An 18,660-nucleotide genomic window follows, 5' to 3' on the forward strand; every position below is an offset into this window, starting at 1 on the left:
ACAAGATGGACGGACGACCTTGTTAAGGCCGTCGGAAGACGCTGGATGCGGGTCGCTTCCAACCGGCACGTATGGAGATCCTTGGATGGCCTATGTTCAGTAGTGGACGTCTTATGGCTGAGATGATGATGATACTTAAGATCCGATATTTCAATATAAATTATAATTTACAGGTGTGTGCGGATAAGTCCGGATGGCGCGCACATAGCGTCCGGCGACCGAGCTGGCAACGTGTGGATACATTCAGCCACCGGCTCACTGTTGCACAGGTAAATATAGTATCTTTAATTTTGTATACCAAATTTCATATCGTTTTCAAATCGTCGTAATTATTTTTTCAACTCTTTTGTTTACCTATACACGACGCCATGACGTGTATACACGTCAAGAAGCAACGGAAAAATGCAATATTCCTGCAGGTCTCAATTTATTCAGATCTGAATTTGACGATAACGCACAGTGTGGGAAAAATGTGAACTTTCATAGGGCTATGGATAACTTTTGTTGATGTATTTGCCTGTCACAGTGTGTATTTGACTGTCAGATAAGTCACGTGTCCCACAGCCGTCAAGGCGCGTGCAGTCATTCACAGAGCAAAATATTAAATAAAGTACCCACAACACAAGCCTTATTGAGCTTACTCTGGGACTAGGTCGATTTGTGTAAAATTGTCCTATAATATTTATTTAAATATGCCTTATTTGATATTTACGTATCAATTCATTTTTAGGGTTCCGTACCCAAAGGGTAAAACGGGACCCTATTACTAAGACTTCGCTGTCCGTCCGTCCGTCTGTCACCAGGCTGTATCTCACGAACCGTGATAGCTAGACAGTTGAAATTTTCACAGATGATGTATTTCTGTTGCCGCTATAACAACAAATACTAAAAACAGAATAAAATAAAGATTTAAATGGGGCTCCCATACAACAAACGTGATTTTTGACCAAAGTTAAGCAACGTCGGGAGGGGTCAGTACTTGGATGGGTGACCGTTTTTTTTTTGCTTTTTTTTGTTTTTTTTTTGCATTATGGTACGGAACCCTTCGTGCGCGAGTCCGACTCGCACTTGCCCGGTTTCTTTAATAAATTTAATAATAGACTCCAGGATGGTCTTATTTTACAAGCTTTTATTTAGTTTCACCTATCCCGTTGTCTGTCTGTCTGTCGGTCTGTAATCAAATCTTGCAAGTTAAATTTGATCCACTTCCCGGTTTCCGATTGAGCTGAAATTTTGCATGCATGTATAAATCGGATGACAATGCAATATTCTGGTACCATCGAGCTGATCTGATGATGGAGACATGAGGTGGCCATAGAAACTGTCATGATACAATAACGCAACCTAATTGTGTTAGGGGTTTTTAGAATTGTCTCGATGGGTATTAGTTGTCTGTCGTAAGAAAAGTACAGTCAGAGTCAAATTTTTGCCAAAAACTTATTTAGCATTAAAATATTTTTGACAAGAACCTTTGCATTTTTATTCAGGTTGGAAGCTCACGACGCCGAAGTATTATGCCTGGAGTACTCGGCGAAACCGCGACTCTTGGCTTCAGCTTCGAGAGACCGGCTCATCCACGTATTCATGGTCGATCGGGTACGCATTTACTATTTCTACTAGTTTTATTTGATTATATGTAGGTTAACCTACACTACTTTACCAAGCAGAAAGCACAGTTGTTTAAGTAGAAAGTAGTATATTATTTATATAATATGTGATGTTATCTATGAAAAGAGACCTTATTGTCGATGGCACTTACGCCATTATTAACGATGCTCCGATGTAAACACAATGCCGCGTGACGCTGTGCGGCGTAAGCGCCATCGACAATAAGGTCCCTTTTCATAGATAATGCCCCATATATCTTTTATCTTTATGTATATCTTTGTGATATAAAATTTAAATACATACTGCTGGGCACAACGACCCGAAGTGGATCTTGGCCTCCGCTAACTAAGCTGCTATGCTGCTTTGTCCAAAGCCGTATCCGTCCAGTCGACGGCGCCGAGTTCGCTAAGGTCTTTCTGCACTTCGTATCCAGCGGCATCTAGGGCGTCAAGACGGAATAAACTTGAATAAAAATACTTTTTTTTATCTCCAGGGCTACCAAATTCTGCAAACCTTAGACGAACACTCGTCGAGTATAACAGCAGTTCGTCTTATCCCTGCTCCTGCACCTGCTACTCTTCAACTAGTATCCTGTGGGGCCGACAAGACTGTGCTATTTAGACAACTCATAGTGGTAAGTGACACTTGCGTACTAAAGCGCTTACATTACTGGCAGGGTCGCCATGAAGTGTTCGGCGTTCAGGGGTTACAATGACAACACAAGAGTGGAGTAAATACTGAATATATTGAGAGAAAACGCTGGCCTTATTTAACAGGCTTAATCGTGTGGAAGTTATGGCAATGATCATTAACCATTGTATATCAAATTACAGTAAGTCAAGGCTTATGGCATCGTTAACTTAATGTTCTGTATAGTAGTAAAACACATATGGGAGATAGGTATCAAGTATCAGCTGCATCAAGCAGCAGTGTATCAGCTGATAGCAGCTGTGTATGAACTATACAATCATCCTTATTACTCACTAGTAAGCTCTCAGCTGTAGACATTGCGATAAGCTGTTTCGCGGTTTTCGGGGTCGAAAAATCGATCAAGCTAGGTCTTATCTCTGGGAAAACGCGCGCGAGTTTTTATATGTTTTCACCACACCAGCTCGGAAAGGCTTACTTTGCACTTCAAACACTGATAGCAAAGTTGCATTTTATTCACATGTGAGGCAAAGTACTTAATCAAATACAATTTTTGAGTTGTTTACTTATCTTTGCTGGTAGAATTGACTTTTAAATGATGATTTTGGATGATAAATGTTTAATATCATTCATTTGGACATGATTTGTATGTATGTATGTATGTATGTATTTACTTTATTGTACATAGAAATATAAACACGAGAAACACAGTTACAGAGTCAATTAAATACAACAAAGGCGAACTTATCCCTGAATGGGATCTCTTCCAGTTAACCTTTGAGGAAATGAGTAGAACAGAAGTAACGATGAATGACAAACAAAGCAAAAGTGTACAATCCCTAAAATAAATAAAATTGATTTGATTTGATTTTGTTTGATATTTTACATTTAATATTTGCTTCGGGTTGGTGTGGTGAAAAATTTTGTGTTTCACTCGGGGGCAAATTTTGTTTAACCGCTCGTGCTAATATTGATACCCGAGCAAGCGAAAGATTCCAAAATTGAACCACGAGCGTAGCGAGTGGTTCGGAAATTGGAATCTTAAGCGTTGCGAGGGTTTCAAAGCAGGGTTTCAACAACTTTGCCCCCTTGTAAAACAAATAACTATTTCCGATCAAAGCTCAGTCTCCCAGATATTGGAAGTAAAACTACCTTCAATGTGTTTCAGACTCCGGACGGCGGTTACAAGTTCGAACGTGGTCAGAACGTGTCCGGTCGGACGACGTTGTACGATATGGAGGTGGACGCCGGCGGGCGACACGTCTTGACAGCCTGTCAGGTAATACCGTCGCCCACACTGTTAACTGACAGTTCGTAAACCTTATAACAAGAGGCATAAGGTCCACCGATGGATAATTAGGTGTTGCTGTTTGTACAATCATCATCATCATCTCAGCCATAAGACGTCCACTGCTGAACATAGGCCTCCCCCTTGGACCTCCATTCGTACCGGTTGGAAGCGACCCGCATCCAGCGTCTTCCGGCGGCCTTAACAAGGTCGTCCGTCCATCTTGTGGGTGGTTTGTACAATAGATAACTATTATTAAATTGTACAACGGGGCTTAATCGTGTATTTAAGGTTTAAGATTCACCTCCGACGTTTGGAGGACGGCGTTGTCCCCGTGGTAGTTCGAAAATGAAAATCTTTGACATTAAAAATAGTACATTATTGTCGAGGCTCGGAAGTAGCTACTTGCAGGCTGAGGATTCGTTTTAAACGGACGACCTTGGGAGTCCGTTTAATTGAATCCGAAGCCAGCAAGTAGCCTTCCAGCCGAGTCATATATAGTGCTTTTCCCAAAAATGGTGCAAGAAATATAAATATGTATCATAGAAATATTTTACAAAAGCAACGTTCTTACGTAGACAGAAAAAAGCCCTTGCCGCCTTTTTATTTTATTTATAAAATAATAGAAGTGTATTTTTGTGCCAAAAAATACGCCAATCTATTTGAGACAGCTAAATAGTCGCGGTACTAAACATCTGTTTGGCTGTTTAATGGGCCTGTGCCTTCATTTGATATGGTCATTTCAACTTTTAAAAAGTTTGGAACTCGACAAATAATGGAATTTGTGTGCAACATTGCAGTCCCAAAATCGAGACTGCAATGTTTTTAACTTTTTAATTTTTGACTGACCATAAACTACGCGCTTTGCGAACTATTTTTTAGACGGCAAAGTCGACTTTGCCGTCTATTTTTAGGGTTCCGTACCCAAAGGGTAAAACGGGACCCTATTACTAAGACTTCGCTGTCCGTCCGTCCGTCCGTCCGTCTGTCACCAGGCTGTATCTCAAGAACCGTGATAGCTAGACAGTTGAAATTTTCACAGATGATGTATTTCTGTTGCCGCTATAACAACAAATACTAAAAACAGAATAAAATAAAGATTTAAATGGGGCTCCCATACAACAAACGTGATTTTTGACCAAAGTTAAGCAACGTCGGGAGTGGTCAGTACTTGGATGGGTGACCGTTTTTTTTTTTGCTTTTTTTGTGTTTCTTTTTTGCATTGTGGTACGGAACCCTTCGTGCGCGAGTCCGACTCGCACTTGCCCGGTTTTTGAGAAATAATCGTTTCAGGACCGTAACGTGAGGGTGTACAGCGCTTCGAACGGCCGACACACGAAGACGTTTAGAGGAACCACGGCCGACGACGGCACCTTAATCAAGGTAATTTTGAATTTTCATTCCTATTTCCAAATTGTAAATTCGATTATTGATTTATTATTTCTTGTTTTTAGTTTAGTTTTAGTTAATTTTATTTACAGATAACACTCACACTTGATAATTAGGTATTGTTTTGCACATTTGTAACTTTTTACTGGTATACACCGTTTGTTTGTAATTTTTACTTGTATTTTATTAACGGAGCTGATGTTGCGCGTGGCGGTGGCGCCACCTATCACATTATAGGATCACTCGTGCGTCTGTCTATCACAGCCTATTTTCTCGGAAACTACTGGTCCAATTAAGTTGAAATTTGGTACACATATGTAAATTAGTGACCTAAAAATGGACATGTTTTTTATATAATTTTAAAATACATAGGTTCGAAGTTATTTAAGAAAATAGGCAAAAAATTACCATTCCCCCACCTTCAACTACCCAGTAGTCTAAAATTTTGAAAAAAATACACAAAATAGTTGTTTACTTATAGATGTCAGGAAAACCCATTAGAAATGTGCAGTCAAGCGTGAGTCGGACTTATGTACGGAACCCTAGAAACGCGGGTCCGACTCGCACTTGGCCGGTTTTTTTAAGTAACTCTTTCATTAATCAAATCATCTCATCAATTAATTGTTTTCCATCGTTTTTTTTCGGAAACGTTCGTATTTGTCATGCTACTTCAGTCAACCTCAGTACTTTTGCAAGAATTGCGGCCTTGCGGACCGCTGGCAGTGAAAGCGTTGAGTGATACTGATAAAACATCGCAACCACATTGAATAGAAAGGGTTTGTTTGTTAGAATCACAGACAAAACATCCTCCAGACTGAGCATAGTCGCGCTACCCCCTCTGCCACGCATACGGTAATTTTACTCCATGTTCGAGTCGAAAGTGTCTTTGTGTGACGTTCGTGTATTTGAACGGACCAATCACGGCACGGGACTTCGCTCACCTCGTTCCGCGCACCCCCGCATTTTTGGCATCATCGGTTGCATGAAATAATTGCTCTAAACTAGGTCTAGAGGATTCCTAGTCTATGGTTAGAATCTTCTCTATGAGTGCATTATTGTTGAAAGAAAAGTACAGTCGGCGATATAAGCTTGTTGGGTGCACTGATCATACTCAAAACTATGTCCCATAGCTCTTATGACAGCGAATTAAGGACTATGGGACATATTTTTGAGTAAGTTGTATCAAAGTCATATGTAACTTCGTATAAGATGAATAAAGTCTAAGGAAAAAAACGTGCCTCGGAAATCAAGAAAAAGTCATTCTCAGATAGATGCTGCACACACCTTTAGCCTATTGTCGGCTAGATGGCGTGACGACACCGTTTCATAACTAACAATTTTAACACATAGATATGAGTGAATGAACATGGGTCAAAATGATATAAAAATAATAAAATAATGTATCCATATATATACATTTACTTGATAATTTAATATGTTTTTATTTTGAGTTTTAGTCGTGTGTCGATAGATGGCAGTAAATTTACTGTGACTACAAAATTTACTAGGACAGGACCCCTCTATACTATCTATCCTTTTTGGTTGTATGCACCCGTATTTTTACACTCGGGAAAATCGGGAAGAAATAAATAGCTAATATTTTAATGTTTTTTTTTTATATTTCAGGTGGCTTTAGACAACAGCGGTATCTACCTCGCTACTTCGTGCACGGACAAAGTGCTGAGCGTTTACGACTACTATTCTGGGGAGTGTATGGCGACCATGTATGGACATTCCGAAATAGTCACTGGACTTAGGTAAGAATGAATGAAGAATGTATTGTTTGTCCGCACATTCGTCAGTCATAGTTTGTTTTTTCTCAGGAACGCATTGCTTTTGATTGCATTGGCATCGATTGCCATAAAACAAACCAAACCTATTTATAGGATAACATAACTTACGAAAATCCTGACAAGTTAACGATTTCAGAATTATGACTAATGGGTCATTCCACCGTTTCGGGTGTTACACTTGAACTCATAAAATAAGGTTTTATTCGATATTGTAACAGGAACTAGGAGGTTATAACTATTGATTCATCTACTACTTTGATAATATTTTCCTTTCCTGTACGCACATTATTAAAGTATAAGAGAAATAACGAGAGAATCACTAAAAAGTAGCTGTTTCGGGCGTTACGCGAATTCGCCTATACCTTCTGACCTGCAGTACCAAAATGCATAATTAAGCGAATTTTATCAAGTAAGCTCCAGTTTTATTTATGTCAAATAATAATAGTTAGTATAGTCTACTGAAACACTGAAGTAACACTTAGTATCACTTCTTATTTAATTTTAATTAAATAAATTACCTGTTTCGGGTGTTACTCATGGTTCGTTTCGGGTGTTACGAGTACGAAATTAAGACAGATTTATACGAAATTATGGCTGATTTTATTGAAATTATTGTATTTTTAATAAATTCGATTAAAAATATAAGTAATAAATGCTGAATTATTTTAAAATACATTATCTTAACAATAAAAACTGTTTCTCGAAGATATCATAATTATTTTTCTTTCGATGCGAATATTTCCGAAAATATTCACTTAATCAAAAACTTGTTGATGGTGACACCTATTCATTTTGAAAGATCTATCCAACGACACCCCACATCACAGGATTAAATGCAAAAAAAAATTTAAAATATTTTTTTTGTACAGGAGCTACCATAAAAAAACATTTTTTTTCGGTTTTTTTTTGTGACATGAAGGTTCGGTATGTTTTCTATGGAAATATATCATAATTATTTTTCTTTCGATGCGAATATTTCCGAAAATATTCACTTAATCAAAAACTTGTTGATGGTGACACCTATTCATTTTGAAAGATCTATCCAACGACACCCCACATCACAGGATTAAATGCAAAAAAAAATTTAAAATATTTTTTTTGTACAGGAGCTACCATAAAAAAAATTTTTTTTTGGTTTTTTTTTGTGACATGAAGGTTCGGTATGTTTTCTATGGAAATAGGTTAGTTTTGACTTCTTAAACCAGTTTTCATTTTTCAACCCTTTGGTAGCGTTTCTTATGGAATGACCCTAATGATAATCTGACAATCATTACATTATGACTTTCAATAATTATATCAAACAAAGGGATCCGTTAATGGCATCGCGTTAATAATGTTAAAATACATTTTATTATAAATTCACAACTTAGCATATTAGCCCTTATGTCCTTATAATACAGTCTAATTTCCTTTCAGGTTCACGCCGGACTGCCAGCACCTAATATCGGCGTCGGGCGATGGATGCGTGTTCGTATGGCGGGTACCACACGACATGGTGGTCACGATGCGAGCTAGATTAGCTCAGCAGGCCATTAGGCAGGGCAAGTAAGTATTCCAAGTGTTTTGTCAATGAATACAATATACGAAATATATGGATGCGGGTCGCTTCCAACCGGTACGAATGGAGGTCCAAGGGGGAGGCCTATGTTCAGCAGTGGACGTCTTATGGCTGAGATGATGATGATGATACAATATACGGAAAAAGTAATAGTATTATCATACAGAACGGCCACGCACCGCCCCGCCCCGACTCGCATTACCTCGCCCCGCGACATGAATCTGGCGGACTTCTGGCGTCCTCTCAGTAAAGCGACTCACCCACACATACACAATGACGACTGTACAGACGTGCCGCGCACACATATAAACGCAAATGATTTTTGATGTATGGCGTGTCCGCACTGTGACACGGTGGCTAAAAAATAACTGCATTCCCGTTGCCAGGGAGGTTTTAGGATTATACTGAGCAACTTTTACTATGGGACGAACCTAGAAATCGCGATAACAAAATTTACTCTCCCATAGAAAATGGACCAGCCAAATGTATGAAACAGCTAAATTATTTTTTTCGTGATTTCGAGGTTGGTCCCATAGTGAAAGTTGCTCAGTATAAACCCAAAACCTCCCTGGCAACGGGAATGCAGTTATTTAAGTAAGTGTAGTGTCTCATAAGTACCAAGCGAGACCGAAGGTCTCCGTTTTTGCTTGGGTAAAAATGCTTTCGTATGTCTCCGGTTGTTCTCTAAAGGTTGTAGTTCAGAACCGATACTCCTAATTTTTTTTTTTAGCATATTTGATATATTTTTGGAACGCAAGGTCTAAAACTCACAGAGCAAGTAGTGGTAACAAATTCAGTTATAATTCTAACATTGAGATTATCTTTCTGTCTGTTTTAATAATTAACTGCAGTTTCTAATACATTTTTAAGTAAGTAACACTTTATTGTACGGAAAAGAAGAATACAGGTGATAAATAAAAGTCATACTTGATTCTTATATACATAATTGTTTTTTTTTTCAGACGAGTGGCGCCATCTAACGGAGTGAGTGGTGTGGAAAGTGAAACTGATTCACATCTCGGCTCACCGCCACGGGAGTTATTGGATGATAAATTCACTACGCCCGTCGTACCAGACTATACGTAAGTATGATTCTAGAAATCTGGATGAATACATAGTCACAGTATAAATAATAGTACTAGGTACAGAAGACTCACTCTCTAACAAAACGCGTCTGTTACGATCAGGACAGATATGGCCGCTAGGTGGCGACGGCGCCACGCGCGGCTTATAGCTTTCTCCAAAATTGATGTACGGATATATTTTTAGCTATCTATTTGTTAATAGTGGACTGTTTTATAAGGGAGCAAAATGATAAATTCACGGTGAGGGGTGTACATTGATACTTGAACGAAGAGGAGGATTCTATAATAGAAACGTGAGCGTATCGAGGGATAACGCCATAACGCTGAAGGTGGAAATAATTTTGCTACCATGTGACATATACTGTTTTTTATCTATGAGAGAATCATTGTAATTTTTTCTTTCATTTTTCATTGCGCAAAAAAAATGTGGTCTAGAACAGAAAAGTGGCACTTTGTTCCAGCGAACTGATATACATGGAAGTATTCTGTCCGCTCAGTTATGACCCAACGTAAACTATTCGATTGTAGGCGGTGCTTACAAACTATTCGATTCGCAACTTCAGTTCGTCCGAGATGACAGTCAGTGACGGATGGCCAAACTTATTTATAAAAACAACGTTTTTTTGTAATTAAAAATGTCTTCATGTGTCGTGAAGTGGTGCAGAAGTTATTTTAGTTCATACCAAGGATAGTGGAATCACTTTTCACTTGTAGTAAACAGATAACTTCAGTAAAATTTGGAATAAACATGACGATTTGTTTTCAATACTACCGTGCTAAGCTAAAACGTAACAACTGCATACGACTTTCATAACAACATACGACTTTTTAAATTGCGAGGATAATAGGGATGGTGTTATGCCAAATGAAGTAGACTATTTTATTAACTTGTACATGGTTTAGGTATTTTCTATATGATTATAAATGTAGTAGGTAATGAATTCTTTCTTACAGATTTGTATTTTCCTTTTTTATTTCATGAGACGGAGCTGTAAAAAAACTTGAGGTAGTTTTCAATTTCAAATTCATAATCAAATTTGATATTATCATTTTACATTACTTTCCATTCAGATTCCCACAAGATGCTATTCGCAGAGAACTATGGAAAAAAGCTGTCCAATTATAGAGACATGAAATTAAGTGGATGCCTGGAAAGATATCTAGAATAAGTTCTATTCATGAGATATAACTCGTGGGATAATCATACCCGGTCTCCTATATGTAGATACACTTCCACTGAATTAATTTAACAAATACACACATTATCTGAAAATGTTGATCATTCGAATCCACCCTCTACCGTCACATATATGTAGGTTCTCTCTCAAGCCATTTCCGTCAGTATAAAAGAGCGGCAAATTTAGAAAATGTAAGCGCGCTAATGGGTGTGGTCAGTGTGGTCCCATACAAAATTTTAATTTTGCACCTTTTTCTACTGACAAACTTGCTTGACCGGCTATATACATATAAAATATTTCCATTGGAATTGAAAGTGGGGATTTATTGTGACTCCGCCTATTCAAATATTTTTGACCCGATTCGTGTACCCATGTAAATTTTGCAGGCTGTATAGCCAGTCCGAATTCTAAGATCAAGTTTACCATACATTTACAATGGCGTACTTGATCTTAGAAAAACGGACAGACTATACCTGAACGTGACTTCGCACTGCCATACAAATTTATAATAAAATATACAAAATACTTATTATAGCGGAATACATTTATACAACAATGATATATTTACTTATGTTGAGTTAGTCTGTCATTTCATAACAACATTTTAACTAGTTATCTTTTAATCTGCATTAAATTATAATACGTGAATTATTTGACTGGTTCTTCAATGTATGGCATAAACCTATCCCTGTCCAAGTCATATTCTAATCAAATGTGAACCGCAAACTCTCAGCGGCCAGTACGTACAGCAAGAAGGTTATTAGCGGATTAATGTCGCTGATTGGTAGTTATTGACATTATATGCATTTCATCTACACTTAGCTATGTACCTACCATTAGTGTAATAAAGATGACTATTATTTTGTTTACCAGCTTTGATTACAGGCTCTGTAAACGCGTCGTCTTATTTAAATGTAGGCGTAATTTTGTATGTGTGCTAATTTGGCCCGAGAATTTGAACGGTAATGTTCCTAAAGGCGGTTTCCATACTAAATATATGCGTTCACTGCTTTGTTCTCTTCTATCCATATATCTATAGCACAGAAGAATGAGTACTTTTCCGAATAGGTGATGTGAATATAAATTAGAGATGCAACGGATAATTGTTTGGCCGGATACCGGATACCGGATTTTCGGCCTGACTACCGGCTGAATATCCGGTATCCGGCCGGCGAATATTCGGCCAGTTGATCAATACCTACATTTGGGTTTTTCAGGTGCGCATTCAGTAGGTTTGACTTGTTTCCTAGACTAACGTTTCGCGCGGACACATTTCTAGGTTCGAAATGAGTGCGCGTGCAAGCCAGTGGAACGTTTAAACTGTTTTAAAATAATAAACAAGTACGATTATGACCGTGACTGTTTCTTAAATCCAATTTGTTTACTCCGAAATCTAGCAATGTTACTATCCGGTATCCGGCCGGATGGTAGGTCACTATCCGGTATCCGGCCGGATGGTAGATCCCTATCCGGTATTCGGCCGGATATGAAATTAATGGCCGGATAGGCCGGACACCGGATAGTAACCGAATATCCGGTGCATCTCTAATATAAATATGAATGTACGTGTGTTATTTGTAGGCTCCGTATTGGGCGGCTGCCCTCCTGGGCAAAAAAGAGCCTCGGCGACGACCTCGCGCCGGAGTCTCCAGCGCCCGACCCGCCCGCCAGGGGCAAGTGGGCCCGCCGGATACAACCCAACGGTACGTATACAACTATACATACTCGTATAGTGGAATCCGTTTATTATGATTCCGCTTATACTGACCAACCGCTTACTGTGACGAAGTTACTGTGCGAAGTTTGGTTTTCATATAAAATTCTTTGTGACAAAGTCGGATATAATGACTTCGCCTATAGTGACAAATCGCTTACTATGACCTATAAATCCTATTTTTATGAAATTATGTCCGGTTATACTGACACATCCGCTGGTTTTCGTGGCCATCCCCACGTCTCTCTCTGTGAGGACATTTGGTGCGTGAGGTGATTATTATACATCTCAAATTTAACACTAAGAATTTCACAAAAGGATCGTCAAACATTAAAAAAAAATTGTATAAAAAAATACTAGTCTAGAATTTCTAGAATAAAATCTAAATGTCAAAAAAAGCATAAGTAACAAACAAGTAGATAATATTACATCGGAATATCCATTTCCTCATCAATAATCAAATATACCTAATAAATAAATAATCATTTCGAATAACAATTAATCCCACGTTGTATTATCATATTTATCATTCATGTAGTCCTGTGTGGTATAATAAGCTTTGGAAATAAGTTTACGCTTTACATAATTCTTAAATTTATTAATAGATAATTCAGTAATATGGTTTGGAAGTTTATTATAAAATCTTACACAATTACCCATGAATGATTTTTTAATTTTACTCACTGTACCTAGTCACTCGGCTCCTTATATGACATCCGCTTAGTATGACGGATTTGTCAGTTCCCTTCGATGTCATTATAAGCGGATTCCACTGTATAGTAGTATCAAACAAAATATATGCGGGTGACAAGCAAAAGCCACTAACTAACACCATTGAAATTATTGGACAATAAACCGTGTTACAAGTGTAATAAAGTGCATTGTTACTTAAATTTTTTGATAGTACTTAGTGACTTTTGCTTGTCACCCGACGTTATAGTTTTCTCCTCGCCGTATCCGACGATGGCGAATCCTCCGAATATTTTAATTAGGAACATGGAACGCTCTAACTTGACTTGCGAAACCAAACTTGGTTTACAAAATGCGATTGCATGTTGCGCAATATAGCTGGCAGGTTGAGTAGTATAGTTCGTTTTTTTTAGTATTAGAAATAAGGTAAAAAATCTTGATGTGTCTTTTAATTGAAAAACACATTTTAAAAATAATTTACGGCAAATATGCAACAATTATGAATCTAATACGATCATTTATATTCTTCTGCTTTCATAAGTAATAGTTATTGATTTTTAAAAAGCGTTTTTCGATTAAAAGACATGCCAAGATCGCTTACCTACTTTCAAGTTCTTTCCAATGCTAAAAAACCGGGCAAGTGCGAGTCGGACTCGCGCACGAAGGGTCCCGTACCAAAAGGCAAAAAAAAAAAACAAAAAAAAGAAAAAAAAACGGTCACCCATCCAAGTACTGACCCCTCCCGACGTTGCTTAACTTTGGTCAAAAATCACGTTTGTTGTATGGGAGCCCCATTTAAATCTTTATTTTATTCAGTTTTTAGTATTTGTTGTTATAGCGGCAACAGAAATACATCATCTGTGAAAATTTCAACTGTCTAGCTATCACGGTTCGTGAGATACAGCCTGGTGACAGACGGACGGACGGACGGACGGACAGCGAAGTCTTAGTAATAGGGTCCCGTTTTACCCTTTGGGTACGGAACCCTAAAAAACGAACTACATTGCGGCGCGTCTTACGAAGATGGCGCTTTGCATCCAGGTCTTCTAAACGCCCCTGCTTGTATTGTTCCACTGTTGATATGAACAGTTGCGCGCCATTCCGATATATGCAACGCAATCTCCTCCCAAGAATCACTCGGTATACCGCAAATTATTAAGTGACGCTTTTATTTTTTTAGAACGCCATATGACTTTGACCCATGTACTTTCACTGATATGCGTGACGCCGACGCCATTTACACGAGTATATTTAGCCCCCTTGGGAAACCCCTCCATAAAGAATAAATAGAAATAGAAATAGAAATAGAAATAATTTTATTCGTGAGCACAAACACAAAATCAAAACTTATACTGAACAGAGAAAACATAAAAAAGAGAGAGTGCCGCGAAATGGTCTCACCTCAGCATGTTGCTGGCGACTTCCAGCGCTGATCTTCCATTAAATAAATATCTTACACAGATTAACCTAGCCCCACACTAAACAAAGCTTGTACTGTCAGCAGCAGAAGTTGCTAAGCGGGCGAGGTGTTCAAAATTACCTTGACACGCGTATATTCCCTTAACAATAAGGTCGCGTCAAGATACTTATATAGATAAATACACACTTATATACATAGAAAACACCCATGACTCAGGAACAAATGTTTGTGATCATCACACAAATGAATGCCCTTACCGGGATTCGAACCCAGAACCAAGTGCTTCACAGGCAGGGTCTCTACCCACTAGGCCAGATGTCATCGAAAGAATAACAATTTTTTCACCACACCAGCTCGGAAAGACTTATTTTGCACTTCAAAAACTGATAGCAAAGTTGCATTTTATTCACATGTGAGGCAAAGTAATCAAATGCTAATTTTGAGTTGTTTTCTTATGTGTGCTGGTGGGATTGACTTTTAAATAATGATTTTGGATGATAAATATTCAATAACATTCATTTGGATTTGATTTGATTTTGTTTGATATTTTACATTTAATGTTTGCTGCGGTTGGTGTGGTGAAAAATTTTGTGTTTCACTCGGGGACAAATTTTGTTTAACCCTCGTGCTTTGAACCCCTTGCAACGCTCAAGATTCGAAAATTCCATTTTTCGAACCACTCGCTACGCTCGTGGTTCAATTTTGGAATCTTTCGCTTGCTCGGGTATCAATATTAGCACGAGCGGTTAAACAACAACTTTGCCCCCTTGTAAAACAAATAACTATTTTTATAGATAAACGTGGCGATTCAGACGGCTCGAAAGACAGCTCGCTCGACAGCGGCACCGACACGCGCTACGGTGACAAGCGACGCGACATCGTCAACAAACAGGTACATTTAAAGATATATTAAGGAAATACTAGACTTTACGGTCTTATTAATATGTGACGTTATCTATGAAAAACCGGGCAAGTGCGAGTCGGACTCGCGCACGAAGGGTTCCGTACCATTATCTATAAAAACGGTCACCCATCCAAGTACAGACCCCGCCCGACGTTGCTTAACTTCGGTCAAAAATCACGTTTGTTGTATGGGAGCCCCACTTAAATCTTTATTTTATTCTGTTTTTAGTATTTGTTGTTATAGCGGCAACAGAAATACATCATCTGTGAAAATTTCAACTGTCTAGCTATCACGGTTCGTGAGATACAGCCTGGTGACAGACGGACGGACGGACGGAGGGACGGACAGCGGAGTCTTAGTAATAGGGTCCCGTTTTACCCTTTGGGTACGGAACCCTAAAAAGGACCTTATTGTCGATTACGCCATTATTAACGATGCTCCGATATAAATACAATGCCGCGCGACGCTATGCGGCGTAAGCGCCATCGAGAATAAGGTCCCTTTTCATAGATAATGCCCCATATTGTGCCTTACAGTCTAATAAACTAAGGCGCTTATAAGTTGTGCACAGTATATCGCCGGGTGACAAGCAAAAGTCACTAACTAACACCATTGAAATTATTGGACAATAAACCGTGTTGCAGGTGTAATAAAGTGCATTGTTACTTTAATTTTTTGATAGTACTTAGTGACTTTTGCTTGTCACCCGACGATATGTGGTACATAATTATTTTCCATCGTATTATCACGGAAACGCACGAACGTGTCTTGCTATTTCAGTCAGTCTCGGTACAATAAGCACTGAGGTTGACTGAAGTAGCATGACAAATACGAACGTTTCCGAGATAATACGATGGAAAACATTCATGGACTATAGTTCGGTTTTTTTAGCATTAGAAAGAAGTTACAAGAAGGTAAGCGATCTTGACATGTCTTTTAATTGAAAAACGCTTTTTAAAAATCAAAAACTATTACTTATGAAAGCAGAAGAATATAAATGATCGTATTAGATTCATTATTGTTACATATTTGACGTGACTTATATTTAAAATGTGATTTTCAATTAAAAGACACATCAAGATTGTTTACCTTATTTCTAATGCTAAAAAAACGAACTATACATCTGTACCTATTCATTTTGTATAGTTGTAATTGTAAATATTTTTCTCAAATAATACTTAAATGCATGATACCAAGTCACTTTTATTTTTCACTCACTCAATTTTTGAGGTGATGGTTTATTTTTGCCTATTTTTATTATTTTATTTGGATGTGGTTTTAATTATTTTTTACGCAAAGTGGGTTGTTTCTAGATCAATTAATAACATTAACAAATATTAATAGTAATTTTACAGAGTTCACATAATTTGCTGGTCATTATAATTGTTTTTCATAGTGTCGAAAAACGCATATGTGCGTCCATGGCATTATGAAAAATTACGTTAAACGCTCATGCTGTTGAAAGCACTGGGTTGATGTATTAAGAAAAGTATACATCGGGCATAGACTGCGAATCCTCTAGACCGAGTTTAGAGCAATTATTTCATGCAACCGATGATGCCAAAAATGAGGGGGTGCGCGGGACGAGGTGAGCGAAGTCCCGTGCCGTGATTAGTCCGTTCAAAGACACGGACGTCACACAAAGACACTTTCGACTCGCACATGGAGTAAAATTACCGTATGCGTGGCAGAGGGGGTAGCGTGACTATGCTCAGTCTGGAGGATGTTTCGTCTGTGACATCGGGTCCCTGTTCTTCCGTCAAATATTTTTTTGGTGTGTTCCCATTTGTCCCCGCTGGTCACAGATGGGAATAGAACTTAGAGCATTTAGTAACTGGAGACGTCTTGTCTGTCATTTTCTGTACAATACAGTCTGCCAATTTTTTACGGGGGAGGGGCACGTCAAAACGTACAAATAGCCATGTCAGATAAACATCAGTTCATACAAAAGTTTGCACAATTGGGTAGGTAAAGTTTTTTGAAGATAGGCAAATTATATTTTTTCCCGATAGTATTCATTATAGCGATCACGGAAATGCAGCTCTTTTATTTTTATATCATTTTATTGATTAAATATAATTTTTTAAATGATCGATATGACGTTTGTGAGGTGAAATGGCAGACTCGAGTAATTAATTCCTTGGCGCGTAGCAAATGGGACGTGATAGAAAAAAAATCGATGTCAACTGTCAGTGTCACTTAGCTCTCATTCCCGAAAAATAACGGACAAGCCTCATGTTACCTTGCGAATTGCTATTAATGTTATCATTGAGATTTTCGGCGACCTCAGCACGACCCACGGACTTCTGATTCCCCACGACATCTGCGCGTATTTGGACAAAGATTGAATTTACTTTCGATAACTTGGCACTGCATAAATTATTGGACAACGTTTTCTTCCCCACCCCTACACGACGGCCCCTACGCTGACCCTTGGACAGAGTTTTGCAAGAAAAATAAGCGAGTTCATACGAGATTGCGAGCAGATTCTACAAATTTGAAATTATTATCATAACAGTGATAAGCACAATGCCATTGAATTAGAGGAGCAATGGCCGTACAGGAGTACGTATCCGTGAAATACATAGGTACAGAAAACTTTCTTCACTTGTGTTTTGATTTTTATTATTAAATTGCCATGAGCTGTTAAGTTCGTAAACAAGAAATCGGTCTAATTTTTTCTAACAATTTCAACCATCTGTTAGTTTTGTGTGGTTATCCTCATTTTATGAATGTTGTTCTTATTTTCAGGTGGATGTAAACATTCATTGGCGGTATTATACTGATGGCTAATTAGAACCATTGAGCCATGACATACTTCCTTGCAGTGTTATTCGGCTAAGCCTCGAGCATCCTGTGAATCTGAAGGATATAATTATTTCCATAAAAAAGAGCAATCGAATTAGGACCAAGATATCCCGAGAATCTAAATTTTATAAAAAATGCAATAAAATGAAAATGGGAGACTCTCTTATTTTAACAATGTTACAAGATCATGACAATGTTATGGTCTATACTTATTAAAATTTTAAAACCAACATGTCTTTATCTTTGACTTGAAAATGTACAAATGATTTGGGTTAAGTTTTATGAAATGCAACTTATGCTAAAAATCTATTATTATTATATGTCAAATTATCGTGAACTCGATGTTGCTTAAGGCGTATCCAAATTAGTCAATTTTTCGCCAATCTGATTAAATTGCCCGATCGAATCGGGACGTACGGACGCAAATGCCAATTTGGCTCGCCGAATTCAACCGCCGATGATGACCAATAAAATGAGGTGCGGACACAAGAACACCAATTTGTGAGGCTAGTATTTTCGTTATGGGGCATTTTTTCAATTTAAATGGGTCTAATATCACCATAAATCTAAAATTGGA

General features: G+C 38.1%; 1 protein-coding gene across 1 annotated transcript in view; it reads left to right on the forward strand.

Annotated features, from left to right (window-relative positions):
* Nucleotides 1-18,660, forward strand: part of LOC134677908 (mitogen-activated protein kinase-binding protein 1) — a 127,797-nt gene that overhangs the window by 77,334 nt on the left and 31,803 nt on the right. The window contains exons 12-21 of the mRNA XM_063536354.1: nucleotides 174-269; nucleotides 1,488-1,596; nucleotides 2,102-2,242; nucleotides 3,425-3,535; nucleotides 4,838-4,927; nucleotides 6,560-6,690; nucleotides 8,143-8,271; nucleotides 9,247-9,366; nucleotides 12,129-12,250; nucleotides 15,166-15,263. Coding sequence (XP_063392424.1) covers nucleotides 174-269; nucleotides 1,488-1,596; nucleotides 2,102-2,242; nucleotides 3,425-3,535; nucleotides 4,838-4,927; nucleotides 6,560-6,690; nucleotides 8,143-8,271; nucleotides 9,247-9,366; nucleotides 12,129-12,250; nucleotides 15,166-15,263 — 1,147 coding nt within the window. The remainder of the gene's footprint in view (nucleotides 1-173; nucleotides 270-1,487; nucleotides 1,597-2,101; nucleotides 2,243-3,424; nucleotides 3,536-4,837; nucleotides 4,928-6,559; nucleotides 6,691-8,142; nucleotides 8,272-9,246; nucleotides 9,367-12,128; nucleotides 12,251-15,165; nucleotides 15,264-18,660) is intronic.

The sequence above is a fragment of the Cydia fagiglandana genome, chromosome 27 (assembly GCF_963556715.1).
Source record: "Cydia fagiglandana chromosome 27, ilCydFagi1.1, whole genome shotgun sequence".
NCBI classification, from domain to species: Eukaryota; Metazoa; Arthropoda; class Insecta; order Lepidoptera; family Tortricidae; genus Cydia; species Cydia fagiglandana.